Source organism: Ovis canadensis, chromosome 4 (genome assembly GCF_042477335.2).
Source record: "Ovis canadensis isolate MfBH-ARS-UI-01 breed Bighorn chromosome 4, ARS-UI_OviCan_v2, whole genome shotgun sequence".
Classification (NCBI taxonomy): Eukaryota; Metazoa; Chordata; class Mammalia; order Artiodactyla; family Bovidae; genus Ovis; species Ovis canadensis.
The window spans coordinates 59,181,465-59,204,548 of NC_091248.1; the positions used below are offsets into that span (position 1 = coordinate 59,181,465).

At 41.9% G+C, this 23,084-nt stretch overlaps 2 protein-coding genes across 2 annotated transcripts in view; one reads left to right on the forward strand and one right to left on the reverse strand.

Annotated features, from left to right (window-relative positions):
• The window catches only part of FBXL13 (F-box and leucine rich repeat protein 13), a 221,646-nt gene extending 211,797 nt beyond the window's left edge, over nucleotides 1-9,849 (reverse strand). Inside the window, exon 1 of the mRNA XM_069587823.1 lies at nucleotides 9,680-9,849. Within this exon, the coding sequence (XP_069443924.1) occupies nucleotides 9,680-9,754 (75 nt within the window). The 5' untranslated portion in view covers nucleotides 9,755-9,849. The remainder of the gene's footprint in view (nucleotides 1-9,679) is intronic.
• A 75-nt stretch (nucleotides 9,850-9,924) lies between these two features.
• Nucleotides 9,925-23,084, forward strand: part of ARMC10 (armadillo repeat containing 10) — a 65,127-nt gene continuing 51,967 nt past the window's right edge. The window contains exon 1 of the mRNA XM_069587837.1: nucleotides 9,925-10,397. Within this exon, the coding sequence (XP_069443938.1) occupies nucleotides 10,259-10,397 (139 nt within the window). The 5' untranslated portion in view covers nucleotides 9,925-10,258. The remainder of the gene's footprint in view (nucleotides 10,398-23,084) is intronic.

A 23,084-nucleotide genomic window follows, 5' to 3' on the forward strand; every position in this document is an offset into this window, starting at 1 on the left:
GAAGATATGAACCATGAAGGAAGAGATTATTTCCCGTCATTGATCACAGTGGTTTCAAATTTATTTTTTAAATCAGAAAGAAAAAAATCTTTAAAAAAATCTAACCTCATGAGAATCCCCAAATATAATCCAGATGAAAGCAGAGTTGCTCTTGGATGTTTCTGGATGGGTATAAATGGAAAAAGCAAAGCTCTTTTTTAACCTCTAGAGCATACCTTACAGGAATTCTTAGAACTAGGATTCTGCTAAAACAACAACAACAAAAGCCTTTGGAAATCTATCAGTGTGCAATCAGCCACACACAGGCCTAACTGAAACCAGAGTGAGAGGGTTTTATGAAAGTGCCATTGTAAACTGGAACAGAGGCTAGCCCATCTAGGAAAGAGGGTGTCCAGGAGACCCCAGCTGGCCAGAGGAAAAGGATTCTCATCCCAAGGAGACCAGACAAAGGCCTGTGACCTGGCCAGCCTTCCCGACTTCCTGACTTCTTGTATGAAAAGCCAGCACTTCCCAGCAATTAGTGTTTTTATGCTTCCTACGCTTTCTCTGTATGTTTTTCTGATTCTCCACCAATAAAATTCATTTGCTAATAGTATGAGAAAGCAAAAGAAAGGAAGCACATTTTCCTACACATAAGCCTGTTTTCATCATTATGTTTTAATATAGGAACTCTTTCTGATTATAAAAATAGTATATATTAGATGTAATTTGGAAAATTAAAAAATAAAGAAAATAAAAATCAACCATCATCCTGACAACCAGGAATAACCTCTAATAAAAATTTTAATTTTAGTCTTTCCTTAACACATATATTTTTTACAAAATTAAAATTAAGATCATAATATATATAATTTATTTCTCTCTCTTTTTTAAATTCCTGGATAGTTATTATATTGTGAACATTTTCCATGCCACCAAAAATTCTTCAAGACATCATGTATTGAGATTGGTTGATAATCTATTACATAAAAAGTATACCATAAATGTTAAAAAATTTCAAAATGATTGCACATTTAAGTTGTTTTTTTTCTCATTATTAAAAATTTTATGATATACATATTAATTTTCACTGCAAATGATAATGTACATATCTTCACTCTATTTCCCTAGAAATAGAATATAGAATCAAAATGTGTATTTTGAAGCTCTTCATACATTTCTCAAAATTGCTTTTCTAAGAAGATATTATCAGTTTATACTTTCATTAGTAGCCAGCGGAAGTGTCCATTTCACCTTGCCAACTCTGAGAATCAGAACATTTTTAGTTTTGTTGATTTGAGGAAAAGACTTCGTTTGATCTATATTTCATTTTTGTCAGTGGAGTTAGTTTTCTTACATTTCCCAACTGCTATAGACTGAATCATGTCACCGAAAAATTCATATATTGAAACTCTAATCCTCAATGTAATGGTATTTGGAGACTGGGCCTTTGGGAGATAATAAGGTTTAGATGAGGTCATGAGGATAGGTTCCCCACAATGGGATTAGCACCGTTATACAAAGAGACACCAGAGAAATTTGCTCTTTCTCTGCCCAGTGAGGACATGGTGAGAAGGCAGCCGTCTACAAGCTAGGAGGGGAACTATCACCAGAACTCAGCCATGTTGGCACCATGATCATAGACTTTCAGCCTTCCGAACTGAGAAAACAATTTTTTGTTATTTAAGCCACCCAGTGTATGTCATTTTATTTTAGCAGCCCAAGACAACTAAGAGACTAGCCAGCCATGATTTTCTATACGTTTGATATGTCCTTCATTTAGATAGGGATGCAAGATACAATAGTAACCAAAGAGAGAATCTCAAAGGGATGGTAAAATTCAGAAAATTAGCAGGACCACTTGTTGAATCCCTACTCATATCCCCAGAAGTCTCGCCTGGAGTCTTTCTCAGCTAAGAGTTTAAAGGCTTTTGTGGTTTAAGACAAGCCATGGCAACATTTAGTCCATGACTTATTCTCTGTCTTAGTCCATTTGGAATCTTAGCGCACTAGAGACTGGATGACTAATAAGCAACAGAAACATATTTCTCACAGTTTTAGAGACTGGGAAATCCAGGATCAAAGTGCAGGAAGATTCTGTGTCTGGTGAGCAGCACGCCATAGATGGCCATCTTCTGACAGTGTCCTCGTGTGCTGGAAGGATCAGTGGAACTCTCTGGAGTCTTCATTACAAGGACTCATGCTCCATCCATGAGGGCTCCACCCTCATGCTCTAATCACCTCCCAAAGGCCACACCTCCTAATACCATCACACTGGAGGTTGGGTTTTAACATACGAATTTTGGGGAGAAACATCCAGTCTACAGAATGTTCATATCACTTTGTTCATTTCCACAATAAGCACTAATCATTATGATTCCTGAAGATTTGAAAATAGGTATATATTTGCTTTGGTGCATGTGAGAACAACTGTCCCATCTGTGACACATTGCAGGTGACCAACCTGGCCAGACAGCCACTTCACCCTCCCTGTGCTACTCAGACTCTTGCTAAAGGTCCAGAAACTAGGTGCCCATGAAAACAACAACCTTCTCAGAGACACAATCATCATTTCTGGGTCAGAGGTAATTTTCTCTGGCTTACTAAATATGTTAATACGTTTTCAACTTGCACTGTCTAATGTGGCAGCTACTAATTTCATGTTGCTATTGAGTCAGACACAACTGAGCGACTGAACAATTGAGCACTTCAGACGTGGCTTGTCCAAACTGATGTGCTGCAAGTATAAAGTACACACTCAGTTTTGAAGACAATATGATTTTATAGTGAGTCTATGAGTCCATATTGAAATGATTATGTTCTGGATAGATTGGTGTGTAGAGAATCTAATGTCACCGATTTCTTTTTACTTCTTTAATGTGTCTGTAGGACACCGGAATTGATAAATGCACAGAGTACTAAGGAGAAACTTTGAGCTAGAGACAGCTTCAGAGTCATAGTTGCAAGTGGTTGAAGCTGTTGAGGTGTTTTCTACCAGTACAGGATACATGCCCAGCAAATGTTTGCTGATGACAAATGGTCTAATGTACCCTTCTTAGCTGACCACTCTTGCCATTCCATCCAAGAAAAAAAAAAAAAATCCTAATCTGTTGTTTAAAAAAAGAAAAAGGAACCTGACTAACTTGAATTGAACATAAAATCCAGCAGTCTTTAAGCTGGTGTGCACATCTCTAAAAGCCCACAAAGGCTTTCCGAGGGGTATGTGAGAGTGCGTATTATAAATACTCCCCAATCTCCAGAGCCTCACCTTCTCCATATATTCTTTCCTGAACTTAATTTGCCTCAGGACACATTTTGTGGTTTTCTTTTCCCATTCTTCCCTTTCACAATAGCTTTCTCCTAGTCTAGAAAGTGAGGGCCTATCTCTCATTCATCTGGAATCTTACTACAAAGAAAACCGAGTCGGAGAGATTTAGAAACTTGCTCAGACTTACACAATTAGTAATTGGCAAAACCAAGAGTCAAACCTAGGCAATCTCATAATAAAATATTAATGTAGTTCCCTTGCATTGCTTCAGACACTTTAGGCTTCAGTTATAATTGTCAACTAGACATGGAGTTTATTGGGTCCTACACCAGAAATTCTAAAGGAAGATCCTGCTGTTCAGGTCAGTCGCTCAGTCGTGTCCGACTCTGCAACCCCATGAACTGCAGCACACCAGGCCTCCCTGTCCATCACCAGCTCCCGTAGACCACCCAAACCCATGTCCATTGAGTTGGTGATGTCACCCAACTATCTCATCCTCTGTCGTCCCCTTCTCCTCCTGCCTTCAATCTTTCCCAGCATCAGGGTCTTTTCAAATGAGTCAGCTCGTCGCATCAGGTGGCCAACATATTTAATCCAGCAACTTACTGATGTCATGAGAGACCCGATTTCTTTCCATTTTCCCACTCTACCTTCCTTCACCCTAAAACCATCTTCCCATGTGGACACAAGAGAACTGACAATGGCTCCCAGGGCTACATGCTTCCCCACAAACATCCAGAGATGCGATATCTCTGTCCTAGCATTCCAACCAGCAACCTGATCTAAACTGGTTTAGATCACATCTTGCCCTTCCCCATGATCCTTGCTACCAACCACCATAGTCACAAACATTATGACCAGGGGAAATTGAATGTGTTAGTTGCCATAAGTCAATCAGGGTCCAACCTCAGAGATAAGATAATCAGCTTCCCTGAAGCACTCAGACTATGTGGGGAAGTTATGGAATAAGAATGTAAGAAACATTAGGAAGAGGGAAGTAGATGCTATGTAGGCAACTTGTTAACGTCCGGTATACATCTGCACCTGAGGAACACAGAAAAGAAAGGAGAAGCAATATTTACAGGAGGGTTGAGACTCACTTGCTGGATGATAGGAAACTACATCTTTGTTCAGATAATACTTTGAGATCCATCTTGATCCCAGATTCTTCTTGTATGAACAAGCTGGGTGTATCTGATTATATTTCCCAAAATGGCCATTACAATATCTCCCATCCCATGAGCTCTTTTTGGATTGTGACTTTGATACACTTCCCATTAAGAAGTGGGGTCTATGTTCCCTCCTCTTGAATCAAGGTGAAAATAATGTTATGTTGACTTCCAAGCCTAGGCCATAAATGATGATATAACTTCTACTTAGTTCTCTCTGGGGACCCTTGCTCTTAGAACTGAGTCTCCATACTGTGAGGAAGTCCAAGCAGCCCATAGAGAGGCACATGGAGGAACCAGCCTCCCGGTTCACAGACCTAACCTAACTTCCAGCCGACCTCTGGCACCAACTTGCCAGGTATGTGAATGAACCATCTTAAAAGTGGATCTTTAACACTCTGCTGATCTACCCTAGATGGTATCACATGGCGCAGGGACAAGCCTTCCCTACAAATCCTTGCAAGAATTTCAGATTTTTAAGCAAACGAAATGCTTCATGTTCTTTTACGCCATGAAGTTTTGTGGTTGTGTTACATAGCAATGAATAACTGATACAGAAAACAAACAATAAATGACTGTATAGCCAGATCAAGCTTGTCATTCCATCCATCCCTAGCTACATACATTAAGATAGAAAACACGCAGCCATGACTATCTTTTAACATTTTATTATGGAAAATTTCAAACATATATAAAGTAAACAATGAACCCCTGTGTGCCCATCACCCAGTTTCAACAGTCGTCACCATTCTGTGATTTGTGTGATTCTTTGGGTTAAATCCACATAACATTATTTTCATCTAGATTATATGTTTCCCAATTTTCCACCTGTTCTCTATTATAATATTTTAGGTAAAATCTACATGAATTCAAATGCACGAATCCTAGTTGTATAATTCTGACAATGGATACACTTAAATCTCCATCATTTTCCAACTCCCCAGAAAGTTCCCTTGTGTAGCCTTCCAGTTAAGCCTTCTGTATCAGTCAGGATCCAGTTAAGAGACAGAAATCACACCGGTAATTTGAATAAAGAATATTTATCCTATTTTAATAACTAAATTCTAATAAATAATTTAATTCAAAGTTGTTCATATTAACAATGATTTTAAATTAATAATAATTAACATGTTGAAGAAAACAGGAAATGATAGACAAAAAGGATGAAAAGAGGCAGGATTTTAATTGGAATGTATAAAAAAAATCAAGTGGACATTCTAGAACTGAAAAATACACTATCTGAAATTAAGAACTCATTTAATGTACTTAACAGTAGACTAGACTCAGCATAAAACAGAATCTGTAAACTTGAAGACAATCAATGAAAACTATCCACACTTAAGCACAGAGGGAAAAAAAGAATGGGGAAAAAACAGAAAAGAACAAAAGAGGCATAGGACCAAGTTTAAAAAAAGAAAAAGCTAACATATTTATGACGGGAGTCCCAGAAGGAGAAGAGAGAATTAGGTAGAAGCAAAATTTGAAAATAATCAAGAATTCTCTAAAACAGATGAAAAGTATGAATCAACTGATTAAGTAAGCCCAGTGAATCAAGCAGGATTAAAAGAAAAAAGATCAGCCTCTATTCAAAAGTTGGCAGGGAAATGATATCCTAAGGAGACAGCCAGGTTTTATTCAGAACAGGTAGGTGGAGTTCAGTTCAGTTCAGTTCAGTTCAGTCGTTCAGTCGTGTCCAACTCTTTGCGACCCCATGAATGACAGCATGCCAGGCCTCCCTGTTCATCACCAACTCCCGGAGTTCACTCAAACTCACATCCATTGAGTCGGTGATGCCATCCAGCTATCTCATCCTCTGTCGTCCCCTTCTTCTGCCCCCAATCCCTCCCAGCATCAGGGTCTTTTCCAATGAGTCAACTCTTCGCGTGAGGTGGCCAAAGTATTGCAGTTTCAGCTTCAGCATCATTCCTTCCAATGAACACCCAGGACTGATCTCCTTTAGAATGGACTGGTTGGATCTCCTTGCAGTCCAAGGGACTCTCAAGAGTCTTCTCCAACACCACAGTTCAAAAGCATCAATTCTTCTGTGCTCAGCTTTCTTCACAGTCAACTCACAACAATACATAACCACTGGAAAAACCATAGCCTTGACTAGATGGACCTTTGTTGGCAAAGTAATATCTCTGCTTTTCAATATGCTATCTAGGTTGGTCCTAACTTTCCTTCCAAGGAGTAAGCATCTTTTAATTTCATGGCTACAATCACCATCTGCAGGTGGAGTTCAGAAAAGGTTACATATACATGGAAATTTGTGATGAAAGATGATGTATTCCAAAACTTGCAGAAGATGGGTTTTAGAAGAGTGGTAGGCATGGAAAACTGGATCAGGTGCATAGATACAAAGAAAGCAGGTAACCAGGTTAAGGTGGGTATGTGACGCTCTCTTGCACCTGCTGGTAATGTGGTAGCAGAGGTGAGTAAAGGACTCCTCAGAATAATATTGTCTTAGGCAGTAGGGAGCACTTCTAAAGGCTTCCTTTCTCTGGGTGCAAAGCAGGGTGGTAGACTGGTGTGGAAGAGGTGCTCTCATCCAGAGGAGGAACCAGGGGTGCCTCCAGCAGCTGGGCAGTTTTATGGCAAGTGGAGAGGAAGGCGAGGAGAGGTTACAATTTCCCTGATCCTCCACTCAAGTCCACTTGTGCTGCCTGTTCCATGGCCAACTTGGACATAGCTATGACTCAGAATGGCTTCAAACTGAATCATAAATACAGTCAGCCCTCTGTATCTGCAGGTTCTTCATTCATGGAATCAATCAAATGTGGGTCCAAAATGACTGGGGAAAAATTCCATTGTTTCAAAAAGCAAAACTTTAATTTTCTAAGTGCAGGCAATTATTTACATGGCATTTATACTGGATTAGGTTCTATAAGTGATCTAGAGATGATTTATTTAGAGGTGATTTATACAGTAAGATGGATGTAGGTTGTATGTAAATAGTGTGCACAGATTTTAGTATCCATGGGGGTCCTGGAACCAAAGCTGAGGATACTGAGTGAAGTGAAGTCACTCAGTCATGTCTGACTCTTTGTGACCCCACAGACTGTAGCCTACCAGGCTACAGTCCGTGGGATTTTCCAGGCAAGAGTACTGGAGTGGGTTGCCATTTCCTTCTCCAGGGGATCTTCCCGACCCAGGGATCGAACACAGATCTCTCTCATTGTAGGCAGAGGCTTTTACCATCTGAGCCAGGGAAGTCCATTGAGAATACTGAGGGATGACTGTATTACATTCTTTGAAGAGGCTCCAGTTTTCCTCCCCAGCTCTGGGTGTGAGGATAGTTTCACCCCTCCAGGCCTATTTGCATTGATGATAGTACAAAAATGGTTTCAAAAAGGAAAAATCGATGATCCACAGATTTTTCAGGTTCTCCGCATGGAAACTAAAATTCATTTTCTTTATAAAAGTTTGAAATTGTATACTATGAAGTCATGTGTTAATATATCTAACCAAGAAAAAATTTTAATAGAAAAAAAAAGATGATTCTGAGAGGTAATTGTGCACATTCCACTTTGTGGCCCCCACCTCCTACTTTTCCAGCTCCCTCACTCAAACACTCCCTCTACCCTTTTTCATTCACCTCTTACAAACTTCCACTTTCTACCCACATATCAGTATTATGTCTTGTTCTCATATCCCACCCAGTCCTTAAGAGTCCTAGGCCCACCACTTTAGGCACTCTCAAAAGCTTAGCTCCCTCCCCACTGCCCTTCCATTATATATGTGTGGCAAACTCCTATCCTGAATGAAATTAGCTCTTATTTGTATACTTAGGTCTGATTTACTGAGTGCTGCTTGAGAAAACCATGCAACTGGGAAGATAAATAGCAAGCTTTCTACACATTTTCAAATATAATTGTATAGAGGTAAAACATGAATGAAACTCATCATAAAAAAATTAAAATCCTACAGATGTATATGAAGTAAAAGATTAGACCCAAAACATTTGCTGTTAATAGTTTGCCATATATTCTATGCATATATTATTGTCTTACATATATATATATATACACATATAAAAACACACTTATATACATATACACATATGCATACAAATATGAATTCAGGTAGCTAGATGTTAGTACACTTTGTTAGGCAATTTGCATTTTTGTCTTAAGGCACAGGTATATATTGTTCTACAGAATAGCCCATTCCCTTATTTAGACTTATTTGCCATGTTCACTATGTGACAATGTTACAATGTATATACTTGTATATCCTTCTGGTTACATGTGCAAGTATGTCTCTAAAGTGGATCCTCAGAAGTGGAAATGCTTGGTTAAAGGGTATTCATATTTAACACTTTAATAAACATTTGAAAATTACCATCCCAAAAGGAGGGGGCTGTACTGAACTGCCCTCCCACTTGCGTAGGACAGTCACTCCCCCAGCTGGGCTCTCAACGCTGCCTCACCTTCCTTCTCTCTCCTTCCCTGGACTTCTAACTCTCCCTCCTTGTCTGAATAACTTAACTACTCAAAACTCCTTCTACAACTGCATCCCCTGCCAAACATCCTCAATCTTGACAAACATTTCACCTCATATTTGTAGAGAAAATGGAAGTCACCAGAAGATAATTTTATTGGATTTCTAACTCGGAGCCTACAAAGCCTACCCACCCCTTGTCCTGCTTCCTTCCTGTTACAAGATGGGTGGGGAAGGACAGTCTTTCCTCCCATTTAAGCCTTGGTTGTGTGGATCTTCCTTTCACACAAAGGGCTGACTGCTTTCTATCTAAAGATCTCAGTTTCCACTCCTCAGCTAACCTCAATCTATTTTCTGCCTTCATCACTCCATTGAAAACCCACACTTACCCTGGGCCAAATCCACTACAACTTTTCAAGTCTTTATCTTAGGTGACACTATTGCCCACTTTCTTCATAAAGCCATACTCTTCTGCTTTTCCTCCTCTATCTCCAAGGCATTTCATCCTCACTCCTCTAGTCCTTAGTTCCTCTTATCCAAATCTGGAAAGTTGGCGTTTGGGGTTTCTGTCCTGAGGTCTTTCCCCCTTTCTCCCTGGGAGATGTCATTCATCCCCCCTTTCAGCCACCTTCACCCCTCTGCTTCAACTCTCTGATATGTATGTTCAGCCCGGACCGCCGTCCTGTCCAAAGCTGACTTCATCTCTTCCCTTTTCGCTCCTCTTAACCTCCACTTCCTCTCTTTGCCAAACTCCAGTCCCTCCTCTGGGAATTCTCTGCCCATTCTTCCCTCTTCTAACTCCGCCGCCATGTGGCTCCAGTACCTCGCAGACCTGAGGAATGTAGTTCTCCCTGAAGTATTTCCTCAGCCTGGGGCTGGCCCGGCGCAGCGAGGCCATGACCTGAGCCCCTACTGAAATCCTGCGTGGCTCGCTGGCCCTCCCCACGCCCGGAGCAGCAAGAGCCACTCCTGAGCGAGGGGCTAGCGCGTCCCGGCGTTGCCACGGCAACCGCGCGGCGTGGGAGGAGGGGCTAGGCATTGCGTTGCCTCGCGCCCTCAGTGGCCTGCCCGGAAGAGGGGCGGGCCTCGGGCCGGGGCAGGGACCCGCCTCCGGGCGTCCGGGGCGGCCCCCGGCGAGTGCTCTCGGGGCGTGCAGTGCTTGCAGCACTTCACCCAGTCTAGCTCGCCTCCAGCCGTGCCCCGCCCACTCTCCAGGAAGCCGCCGGGAAGCGTACGGGCTGAGTGGACTCTTTCACTTTTCAGCAGGGCGGTTTCTGAGAGGCGGAGTTCAGTCCCCCATTTCCTTTCTCCCGCGGCGTAATCCCGGGCGGCGGCGCCTGGACCCGCTGGCTCCGGACACTCCCGCGCCGGGCCCAGCGCTGTGCGCGGCCCCAGAGGTAGCATGGGCGGCGCCCGGGACGTGGGCTGGGTGGCGGCGGGCCTGATCCTCGCGGCCGGCGCCTGCTACTGCTTCTACAAGCTGACGCGGGGCCGGAGACGAGGCGGCCGCCGGCTTCGGCTGCGCCCCTCGCGGTCCGCAGGTAAGGCCACGGAGTCCCTGGCAGGTGGCGAGGACTGGGGCTGGGCCTTTCCCTGGATGAGGGGTTGCAAGAGCTCCCCGTCATTGTGTTTGATCTTTTAATGCGTTTGCTTGGAAGCTCTTGGCTTCCCTGCTGCTGCTGTTGGTAAGTCGCTTCAGTCGTGTCCGACTGTGCGACCCCACAGACGGCAGCCCATCAGGCACCGCTGTCCCTGGGATTCTCCAAGCAAGAATACTGGAGTGGGTTGCCATTTCCTTCTCCAATGCATGCATGCACGTTAAGTCGCTTCAGTCGTGCCCGACTCTGTGCGACCCCATGGACAGCAGCCCACCAGGCTCCTCTGTCCACGGAATTCTCCAGGCAAGAGTACTGGAGTGGGCTGCCATTTCCTTCTCTATGGCTTCCTTGTGCTGGGAGTAAATAAGAAGCCCAGCCAGGGAGGGAGGATGGTGAGAAAGGGAGGATGGTGAGAAGAGCCAGGTCGGGAAGCCCAGGTGCAAAAGGCGGATCTTAATTGGATGAGTGTAGGGTTCGATTCCCTACCTTCATTTCTTTTTTTGAAAATACCAGGATGGATAATTGCTGTAACTTTCTTGCCCAAGTCTGGTGGCACAGAGGAGGATTAAGTTTTCCAGAAGTGTGTAGATTGCCTTTCGCATTAAATCTTGCTTCTGACCTTTTTGTTACCAGAGTGTGTGTCTGGTGTTGCCCGGCCTGCAGCGATAGATGAAATTCTGCATGCGGTTAGCCTGGAAGGGACACCTGAGGGGCAGCTCTGAAAGGACGTACTTTGAAGTCACCGTGGTCTATGTATAAACAAAGTTTTCGAGACAGGAGATACAGATAGAACGCTTGTCTGCATTCAGGACAACCCTCCTGGCGGACAAGTGCATGATCAAGTTTGGGTCCAAAAGCTAATTGGTCCTTTCAAGATTCTAACAATTTGCTGATGTTCTGAGGGGATATTTCAGGTCATGGGAGTTGTTACAGAAATTATTAAAAAATAAAACCTGCCAACCAAGAAATTCCTCTCTACAAATGTGGGAAAGAACTGAATAACTTTATTATCAAATAAGCATTTAACCAGATTGCTACACACATCTCTAGCAGTCTGCTAGTGGGATTTCAAAGACTGAATTCGCACCCCTGTAAGTATGTACGCAGGTGCAGCCTATTTCATATTATGTACATACCCTCATGATAAACAGTAATTTGTCCTTAAGAGGACTTAACTGAACCATTTGCTACACATGGTTCATTCTCAATTCACTGGTGGTTGAGATGGTGTTTGTGTTAGCTAATTACTTTTATATAGAGAAAAAAATAAAACTTCTCAGTGTCTTTATAACCATGTAGTCACAACATAGAACTAAGTACCAAGCTCAGACTCAAAACAGATAAGGAGATGGGGACTTCTTGATATTTACATTTCAAACAGATGACATCAGAGCCACTGAGAAAGGCTTTTTAGGTTGTAAACCAGCAAGAGGCTTAGCTTTTTAAAAGATGTACATTCATATCAAAGGGACAAAGGATCTACAGTTAGAAGTTTGCTCAAGGAAATCTTTGCAAAAAAGGGAGTAGGAAAAAGGTTCCTTTCCCTTCTGGCACAGGGGAAAAGAATCAGTTTTAAAAAAGATTTGTACTTATTCTTGCTGCCAAAGCTTAATTTGTTGTCTTTGTGTCAAAGATATTTCTGTATAAGTATTTAGTCAGGTGACCTGAACCCAGATACCTACTCACTTATACTTACTGAAAAAGATGAAACTGACAAAGTCTCACTACTTCCCTAAATCACCATTACCATGGTCAGACAGCTTACAAAATCAGTTGTTCACAGCCCCTCCCTGAAGCTATACTTTTTTTTTCTTTGAAGAAGATTTAAGAAATACCCATTTTGTCAGCATCATCCTTATATTTTGCATGGTGATCTTTTTTTTTTAAATTGGAATAAACGTTGTATTATATGTGTTAGATAAATACCAAAAAGATTTGAAATTTGTATGAATTGCAAAATGATCTCCATAAGTTTAGTTGACATTCATCACCACAAATTTTCTTCTAATGAGAGCTTTTAAGATTTATTCTCTTTGCAACTTTCAAGTATATAACACAGTATTAACTATAGTCACCAAGCTGTTTATTACTGTAAGTACTTATTGCCCTTATAACTGGAAGTTTGTACCCTTTGATCAAAATCTTCCCATTTCCTTCAGCCCTCAGGCCCTGGCAACCACCATGACACTCTCTGTTTCTATGAGTTAAGAATATTTTTTTTATATTCCACATCAAAGTGAGATCGTTCTGTTCTTGTCTTTCATTTGTTTGACTTATTTCACTGGACATCATGCTCTCAGGGTCCATCCATGTTGTCACAGTGGCAGGCTTTCCATCTTTCTTTTGGCTGAATCACATGCCATTATCTGTATGTGCGAGTGTGTGTGAGTGTGTTGCCATGTTTTATGTATATATTCATCCATTGATTGACACATAGGTTGTCTCCCTGTCTTGACTGTTGTGGATAATGCTATAGTGAACATTGGGGTGCAGATATCTTTTCAAGGTAGAGGTTTTGTGGAATCATGAAGTGGAATTGCTAGATCATGTGATAGTTCTAGTTTTAATTTTTTTGAGGAACCTCCATCGTTGGAAATTTGCTTTCTCACCAACAGTGCACAAGCATTCTCTTGCCTTTACAACTTCACCAGCATGTGTTTTGTCCTTTGAGGAAAGTCATTCTGACAGGTATGAGGTGATAGGTAACTGGTTTTGGTTTGCATTTCCCTGAAGATTAGTGATGTTGAACCCCTTGAATGTACTTCTTGGTCATTTGAATTCTTTCAAAAAAGGTCCATTCAGAGCCTCTGCCCATTTTGTAATCAGATTGCTTCCTTTTGTTTTTTCTTACTGAGTTGCATGAGGATTTTAAGTATATTTTAGGTATTAACCAAATATCAGATACATGATTTGCAAATATTTTCTCCAGTTTCATAGATTGCCTTTTCATTTTGTTAATGGCTTCCTTTGCTGTACAGAAGATTTTTAAATGTAATTCTACTTGTTTATTTTCCTTTTGTTGCTTCTGTTGTTGTTGTTTAGTTGCTAAGTCATTTCTGACTCTCTTGTGACCCCATGGGCTATAGGCCACCAGGCTCCTCTGTTCATGAGATTTCCCAGACAAGAGAATGGAGTAGGTTATTTCCTTCAGGGGATCTTCCCAACCCAGCAATCAAAACTGCTTTTCCTACATCAACAGGCAGATTCTTTACCAATGAGCCACCAGGGAAGCCCTTTGTTGCTTCTATTTTTGGTCAAATTCAAAAAATCATGTTAAGACCAATGTTAAGAAGCTTACCATCTATGTTTTTTTTAGCAGTTTAAAGTTTTCAGGTCTTATATTCAAGGCTTTGATCCATTATGAGTTAATTATGTGTATTATGTAAGATAATGGTCCAGTTTGATTACTTTGCACATAACTGTCTAGTTTGCCAAGCACCATTTATTGAGGATACTGTTCTTTCTCCAGGTATACACCTGGCTTCTTTATCATAAAGATTTGGAATTGTTCTATTTTTGGAAAATTGGCATTGGAATTTTGATAGCTATAGCCACCAAGGAAGCAATAGCTATCAAAATTCCAATGCCAATTTTCCAGAAACAGAACAATTCCAAATCTTTATGGAACTAAAAAAGGTCACGAATAGTCAAAGTAATATTAAGACGAAAACTGGAAACATCATGCTTCCTGAATTCAAAATATACTACAAAGTTGTAGTACTCAAAACACTATGGTACTGGGGCAGGGGAGAGAGACACAAAGATTAATAGTCTAGAACAGAGAGCCCAGAAATAGACCCTCATGCCCTCATGTATTGATCATATTTGTGATCTTTTTAGTTCCATAAAGATTTGGAATTGTTCTGTTTCTGGAAAATTGGCATTGGAATTTTGATAGCTATTGCTTCCTTGGTGGCTCAGATGGTAAAGTAACCTTCTGCAATGCAGGAGACCTGGATTAGATCCCTGGGTCAGGAAGATCCCCTGGAGAAAGAAATGGCAATCCACTCCAGTATTCTTGCTTGGAGAATTATATGGACAGAGGAGCCTGGTGGGCTACAGTCCATGGGGTTGCAAAGAGTGAGACATGACTGAGCAACTAACATACTTTGGGTAGTATGGACATTTTAGCAATACTAAATCTTCCTACCCTTGAGCATAAGTATCTTTGCATTTATTTGTATCTTCTTCCATTTTTTCCCATCAATATCTTTGGCTCAGACGGTAAAGCGTCTGTCTACAATGCGGGAGACCTGGGTTCGATCCCTGGGTTGGGAAGATCCCCTGGAGAAGGAAATCGCAATCCATTCCAGGACTGTTGCCTGGAAAATCCCACGGACAGAGGAGCCTGGTAGGCTACAGTCCATGCGGTCGCAGAGTCGGACACGACTGAACGACTTCACTTCACTTTTTCCACTTTTTTCCATCAGTATCTTATAGCTTTCAGTGTACAAGTGTGTCACCTCCTTGATCAAATTGATTCCTGGATATTTTATTCTTTTTGATGCAATTACACATGGGCTTGCTTTCTTAATTTCTCTCTTTTATAGTTTGTTTTTGTGCAGCTGGTTTATTTTTCAGTTTTTATTCATTTGTTGGTTCATCTGTGGCTGTGCTTGGCCTGCCTTGCTCTGTGCAGGCTTTCTCTGGTTGTGGTGAGCGGGGCTACTCTCTAGTTACCGTGCACAGGCTTCTCACTGCGGCTGCTTCTCGTGTTGCAGAACACAGGCTCTAGGAGTGTGTGGCTTCAGCAGCTGAAGTGCACAGGCTCAGTTGCCCTGTGGCATGTGGAATCCTCCAGGACCAAGGAGCAAGCCCATGTCCCCTGCATTGGCAGGCAGACTCTCAACCACTGGACCACCAGGAAAGTCCACAACTGATTTTTTTTTTTTTAATATTGAATTTGTATCTTGCAACTTTGCTGAATCCGTTTATTGGTTCTAACAGTTTTTTTGGTGGAGTCTTCACAGTTTTCTCTGTATGTCATCTGTAAATAGAGTTTTACTTTGTGCTTTCTGATTTGGATGCCTTTTATTTATTTTTCTTGTTGAGTTGCTCTGACTAGGACTTCCAGTACTATGCTGAATAGAAGTGATGAGAGTGGGCATACTTGTCTCGTTTCTCAGAAAGCTTTCAGATTTTCACTGCTGAGTATGATGTTAACTGTGGGCTTTTCATATATGACCTTTATTATGTTGAGGTGCATTCCCTCTATGGGGCTTCCGTGGTGGCTCAGTGGCAAAGAATCTGCCTGCCAATGCAGGAGAAGCGGGTTTGATCCCTTAGTAGGGAAGATCCCCTGGAGAAGGAAATGACAACCCACTCCAGTATTCTTGCCTGCAGAATCCCATGGACAGAGGAGCTTTGCAGGCTCCAGTCCATGGGTTTGCAAAAGAGTCAGATATGACTTAGTGACTAAACACAAACAACATTATCTCTGTACCCACTGTTGAGAGTTTGTATCATAAGTGAATGTTGAAGTGAAGTGAAGTTGCTCAGTTGTGTCTGACTCTTTGCGACCCCATGGACTGTAGCCTACCAGGTGTCTCAGTCCATGGGATTTTCCAAGCAAGAGTACTGGAGTGGGTTGCCATTTCCTTCTCCAGGGGGTCTTGCTGACCCAGTGATCAAACCCGGGTCTCCCGCATTGGAGGCAGACACTTTACCCACTGAGCCACCAGGGAAGTGAATGTTAAATATTGTCAAATGCTTTTTCTCCATCTACTGAGATAATTATATGATTTTTATGCTTCATTTTATTATTGTGATGTAACACAGTATTGATTTGCAGATCTTGAACCACTCTTGCATACCAGGAATCAATCCCACTTGATCATTGAGTAGATCCTTTAATGTGTTTGCTGATATTTTGTTGAGAATTTCTGCATCTATGTTCTGGGTGTATTGACCTGTAATTTTCTTTCCTTGTGGTGTCTTTGTCTGATTTTGGCATCAGGGTAATACTGGCCTCGTAAAATAAGTTTGGAACTGTTCTACTTTTTTGGAAGAGTTTGAGAAGGACCTGTATTCATTCTTCTTTAAATGTTTGGTAGAACTCACCAGTGAATCCATCTGGTCCTGAACTTCTGTTTTTAAGGCAAGTTGTTGATTACTGATTCAGTTTCCTTACTGGTAATTGGTCTGTTCAGATTTTCCATTTCTTCATGATTGAGTTTTGGTGCGTTTTGTGTTCCGGAAACGTGCCTATTTCTTCTGGGCTGCGGTTTGCTGGTGTGTAATAGTTCTTAGCAGTCGCTACGATCCTGTGCATCCTGTGGCATCAGTTGTAATGTCTCCCCTTTCTGATTTTGTTTGAGTCCTCTCTTTTTCTTGGTAAGCCTAGCTAAAGGTTTGTTTATTTATCTTAAAAAAAAAAAAGCAGCGCTGTATTTCATTGATCTTTTCTGTTGTCTTCCTTGTCTCTGTTTCATTCATTTCTGCTCAGAAATTTGTTATTTTCTTCCTTCATCTAACACTGGGCTTTGTTGTTTGTTTTTCTGGTTCCTTGAGGAGTAGTAAAGTTAGGTTGTTTGACATCTTTCTTGTTTCTTATGTAGGCATTTATTGCTGTGAAACTCCCTCTGAGAACTGGCTTTGATATATCCCATATGTTTTGGTTATGTTGTATTTTCATTTTATTGCTTAATTTATTTTAATTTATTTTTAATTGGAGGATAATTAGTTTACAATGGTGTGTATTTTTATGCCAGACAACTATGTGAATCAGCCATGTTGCAGATGTTGTTCAGCTGCTCAGTAGTGTCTTGAGTCTTTGGACCCCATGGACTGCAGCACGCCAGGCTTCCCTGTTCTTCACTGTCTCCCAAAGGTTGCTGAAACTGATGTCCATTGAGTTGATTATGCCATCCAACCACCTTATCCTCTGTTGCCCTCTTCTTGTCCAGCCCTCAAATCTTTCCCGGGGTCTTTTCCAGTGAGTTGGCTCCTCACATCAGGTGGCCAAAGTATTGGAGCTTCAGCTTCAGCCCTTCCAGTGAATACTCGGGTCTGATTTCCTTTAGGATTGACTGGTTTGATCTCCTTGCTGTCCAAGGGGCTCTCAAGAGTCTTCCCCAGCACCACAATTTGAAAGCATCAGTTCTTCAGCCGTCGCCTTTCTTTGGGCTTCCCTGTGGCTCAGCTGGTAAAGAATCTGCCTGCAGTGGGGGAGACCTGGGTTTGATCCTTGGGTTGGGAAGATCCCCTGGAGAAGAGAAAGGCTACCCACTCGAGTATTCTAGCCTGGAGAATGCCATGGACTGTGTAGTCCATGGGGTGGCAAAGAGTCAGACATGACTAAGCGACTTTCACTTTCAGCTTTCTTTATGGTCCAAGTCTCATTCATAGGTGACTACTGAAAAACAATAGCTTTGACTATACGGACCTTTGTTGGCAAAGTAATGTCTCTGCTTTTTAATACACTGTCCAGATTTATCATAGTTTTTCTTTCAAGGAGCAAGCATCTTTTAATTACTTGGCTGCGGTCACCATCTTCAGCAATTTTGGAGAGCCCAAGAATATGAAATCTGTCACTACTTCCACTTTTTCCCCCTCTCTATTTGCCATGAAGAGATGGGATTGGATGCCATGTTCTTAGATTTTTGAAAGTTGAGTTTTAAGCCAGCCTTTTCACTCCACTCTTTCACCTTCATCTAGAGGCTCTTTAGTTCCTCTTTGCTTTCTGCCATTGGAGTGATATCGTCTGCATATCTGATGTTGTTATTTTTCCTGGCAATTTTGATTGCAGCTTGTGGTTCGTCCAGTCCAGCATTTCTCATGATGTACTCTGCATAGAAGTTAAATAAGCAGGGTGACAATATACAGCTTTGATGTACTCCTTTCCCAATTTTGAACCAGTCTGTTGTTCCATGTCTGATTTCAACTATTGCTTCTTGACCTGCATACAAGTTTCTCAGGAGGCCAGTAAGGTGGTCTGGTGTTCCCATCTCTTGAAGAATTTTCCACAATTTGTGGTGATCCACACAGTCAAAGGCTTTAGTGTAGTCAATGAAGCAGAAGTAGATGTTGACATTCTCTTGTTTTTTTCTGTGATCCATTGGAGTTAACAGTTTGATCTCTGGTTCTTCTGCCTTTTCTAAATCCAGCTTGTACATCTGGGAGTTCTCGGTTCATGTACTGTTGAAGAATAGCTTGGAGAATTTTGAGTATTACCTTGGTAGCGTGTGAAATGAGTGCAGTTGTCTGGTAGTTTGAACATTCTTTGGCACTGCCCTTTGGGCTTGAAATGAAAACTGACCTTTTCCAGTCCTGTGGCCACTGCTGAATATTTTAAATTTGCTGACATATAGAGTGCAGCACTTTCACAGCATCATCTTTTAGGATCTGAAATAGCTCAGCTGGAATTCCATCATTTCCACTAGCTTTGTTCATAGTAATGCTTCCTAAGACCCACTTGACGTCACACTCCGGGATGTCTGGCTGTGGGTTTGTGACCACATCATTGTGGTTTTCTGGGTCATGAAGACCTTTTTTTGTGCAGTTCTGTGTATTCTTGCCACTTCTTCTTAGTCTCCCCTGCTTCTGTTAGGTCCTTGTTGTTTCTGTCCTTTATTGGGTCCATCTTTGCGAGAAATGTTCCCTTGGTATCCCCAGTTTCCTTGAGGAGATCTCAAGTCTTTCTCATTCTGTTGTTTTCCTCTCTTTCTTTGCATTATTCTCTTAAGAAGGCTTTTGTCTCTCTCCTTGCTATTTTCTGGAACTCTGTATTCAGTTGGATATACCTTTTCCTTTCTCCTTTGCCTTTCTCTTGTTTTCTCAGCTATTTGTAAGGTTTTCTCAGACAACCACTTTGCCTTCTTGCATTTCCTTTTCTTGGGAATGGTTTGGTCACCACCTCCTGTACAATGTTACTAACCTCTGTCCATAGTTGTTCAGGCACTCTGTCTACCAGATCTAATCCCTTGCATCTGTTCATCACCTCCACTATATAATCATGAGGAATATGATATAGGTCATACTTGAATGGTCTAGTGGTTTTCCCTATTTTCTTCAATTTAAACTTGAATTTTACAATAAGAAGCTGATTATCTGAGCTTCTCCATATTCGGCTGCAAAGGATATAACCAGTCTGATTTCAGTGTTGACCATCTGGTGATGTCCACGTGTAGAGTCATCTCTTGTGTTGTTGGAAGAGGGTGTTTGCTATGACCAGTGTGTTCTCTTGGCAAAGCTCTGTTAGCCTTTGCCCTGCTTCATTTTGTTCTCCCAAGGCCAAACTTGCCTGTTACTCCAGGTATCTTTCGACTTCCTACTTTTGCATTCCAATCCCCTATGATGAAAGGACATCTTTTTTTGGTGTTAGTTCTAGAAAGTCTTGTGGGTCTTCATAGAACCTTTTGACATCAACTTCTTCAGCATTAGTGATTGGGGCATAGACTTGGGTACTGTGCTGTTGAATGGTTTGCCTTCGAAACAAACAGGGATCATTCTGTCTTTTTTGAGATTGCACCCAAGTACTGCATTTTGAACTCTTTTGTTGACTATGAGGGCTACTCCATTTCTTCTCAGGGATTCTTGCCCACAGTAGTAGATATAATGGTCATCTGAATTAAATTTGCCCATCCCTGTGCATTTTAGTTCATTGATTCCTAACACGATGTTTACTTTTGCCACCTTCTGCTTGGCAACATCCAATTTACCTTGATTTATAGATCTAACATTCCAGGTTCCTATGCAATACTGTTCTTTATAACTCAGAGTTTACTTTCACCACCAGACACTTCCACAACTGAGCATTGTTTCTGCTTTGGCCCAGCCTCTTCGTTCTTTCTGGAGCTATTTCTGCTTTCTTTCCCAGTAGCATATTGGACACCTACAGATGTGGGGGGCTGTATCTTTTTGACTTTTCATACTGTTCATGGGATTCTTGAGGCAAGAATACTGCAGTGGTTTGCCGTTCCCTTCTCCAGTGGACCACAGTTTGTGAGAACTCTCCACTATGACCCATCTGTCTGGGGTGGCCCTGCATGGCATGGCTCATAGCTTCATTGAGTTAGACAAGCCTGTGATCAGTGTAATCATTCTCATTAGCTTTCTGTGATTGTGGTTTTCATTCTGAAAACTGTGTTCGATTATAGTTCTTGCTTCTTCTGTTTGCCCTCTGATGGCTAAGGATAAGAGGCTTGTGTAAGCTTCCTGAGGGAGGGACCAGCTGTGGGGAGAACTGGCTCTTGCTCTCCTGGGTAGGCCCATGCTGGCTAAATCTTTATTTCAGTTTTCTGCTGATGGATATGGCTGTGCTTCCTCCGAGTTAGTTGTTTGTCCTGAGGCAACCCAGTTCTGGAGTCTACAGTCTCTACAGTAGGGCTAACTAGCAACCTTCCAAAAGGACTTATGCCAACACACACCTCCCTGGACTGCTGCTGCCAGTGACCCTATCCCTGAGGGAGGCTAATTCCAACCAAGGCCACTTCTGGGCCATGCCTCTGCAGGAGACCCTCAAGCACTCACAGGGAGGTCTGACACAGTCTCTTGTGAGGTCACTGCTTCTTTCTGGCATGCACAAGATTTTGTTTGTGCCCTCCAAGAGTCTCTCTTTCCCCCAGTCCTGTGGAAGTTCTATAATCAAATCCTGCTATCCTTCAAAGTCAGTTTCCCTGGGGGTTCCCTTTGCTGGATCCCAGTTAGCATCCCTGAGGTGAGACCTAGGACTTTGGCAGCAGTGTGAGAACTTCTTTGTTATTATTCTCCATTTTGGGAGTCGCCTACCTGCAGGTATGGGATTTGATTTTGACGTGATTACATCCCTCCAACCAGCTCATTGCAGCTTCACCTTTGTCCTTGGACACAGGATATCTTTTTTTTTTTTTTTTTTTTGGTGAGTTCCAATATCCTGTCAGGGGTTGTTCAACAGCTAGTTGCTCTTTTGGTGTTCTCATAGAAGATGGGCACATGTCCTTTTACTCTGCCATCTTTTCTCTGGTGATAATGCCCATATCATTGTGGTCATAAAAAACATTCTTAGTACTGTTTCAGTCTTCTTAAATTTATTAAGACTTGTTTTGTAGCCTAACATGTAAACTGTCCTGGAGAATGTTCCACATGTGATTGAGAAGAGTTTGTATTCTGCTGTTTTTGAATGGAATGTTCTGTAAATATTAAGTTCATTTGGTATAGTGAGTCCAGTGTTTCCTCACTGATTTTCTGTCTTGATGACCTATCCATTGATGAAAGTAGGGTTTTGATTCGGCTACTGTTACTGTATTGCCACCGATTGCTCGCTTCAGGTTTGTTAATTTATGTGCTCCTATGTTAGGTATATAAACATTTACATATGTTATATGCTCTCGTTGGTTCAAATCCTTTATCATTATATGATGACCTTCTTTATGTCTTATTGCAGTGTTTGTCTTAAAATCTGTTTTGTCTGATAAGTATGTCTGCCCCTGCTATTTTATTATTTCTATTTGCCTGGAATATCTTTTTTCATACCTTCACTTCAGTCTTGTGTTTGAATCTTTAAAACTGAAGTGAATCTCTTGTATACAACATATGGTTTCTGTAATATTGTGATTTATGATAAGAAATGTGTATTTGGTCTTTGGGCTTCCCAGGTGGCTCTGTGGTAAAGAATCTGCCTGCCAAGCAGAAGATGCAGGTTCAACCTCTTGATCAGTAAGATTTCCTGGAAAAGGAAGTGGCAGCCCACTCCAGTATTCTTGCCTGGGAAATCCCATGGAGCGAGCTGGTGGACTACAGTCCATGGGATTGCAAAGGAGTCAGACACAACTTAGCGACTAAACGACAACAACAAATATTTGGTCTTATATCTGTCTCTGGCACAGGGTTCCTAATAAAACCCTTGGAATTTCCTAAGTGATGTGAGTGGAAAAGGTGATTTTTTAATGTTGGTGAGTTGACTTTTGGAAAGCATTAAAGGTTGGGGACTGATTGTTAGTGGAGCCAACTTTGTGATTAGAAGGATGGAACATTCAGTCTCACTTTCCCCTGACCTCTGGACTGGTGAGAGGGGCTGGAGGTTGAATCTGTCACCAGTATCCAACAATTTAATCAATTGTGCTAATGTAAAGAAGTTTCTAAAAAACCCAAAAGAAGGTAATTCCTTTGTTCCTTTCTTCTTCTGTTGTTATTTTCCTTTCAGTTCAGTTTAGTTCAGTCACTCAATGTGTCTGACTCTGCGACCCCATGAATCGCAGCACGCCAGGCCTCCCTGTCCATCACCAACTCCCGGAGTTCACCCAGACTCATGTGCATCGAGTCGGTGATGCCATCCAGCCATCTCATCCTCTGTCGTCCCCTTCTCCTCCTGCCCCCAATCCCTCCCAGCATCAGAGTCTTATCCAATGAGTCAACTCTTCGCATGAGGTGGCCAAAGTCTTAGAGTTTCAGCTTTAACATCAGTCCTTCCAATGAACACCTAGGACTGGTCTCCTTTAGAACGGACTGGTTGGATCTCCTTGCAGTCCAAGGGACTCTCAAGAGTCTTCTCCAACACCACAGTTCAAAAGCATCAATTCTTCGGTGCTCAGCTTTCTTCACAGTCCAACTCTCACATCCATACATGACTACTGGAAAAACCATAGCCTTGACTAGATGGACCTTAGTCGGCAAAGTAATGTCTCTGCTCTTCAATGTGCTATCTAAGTTGGT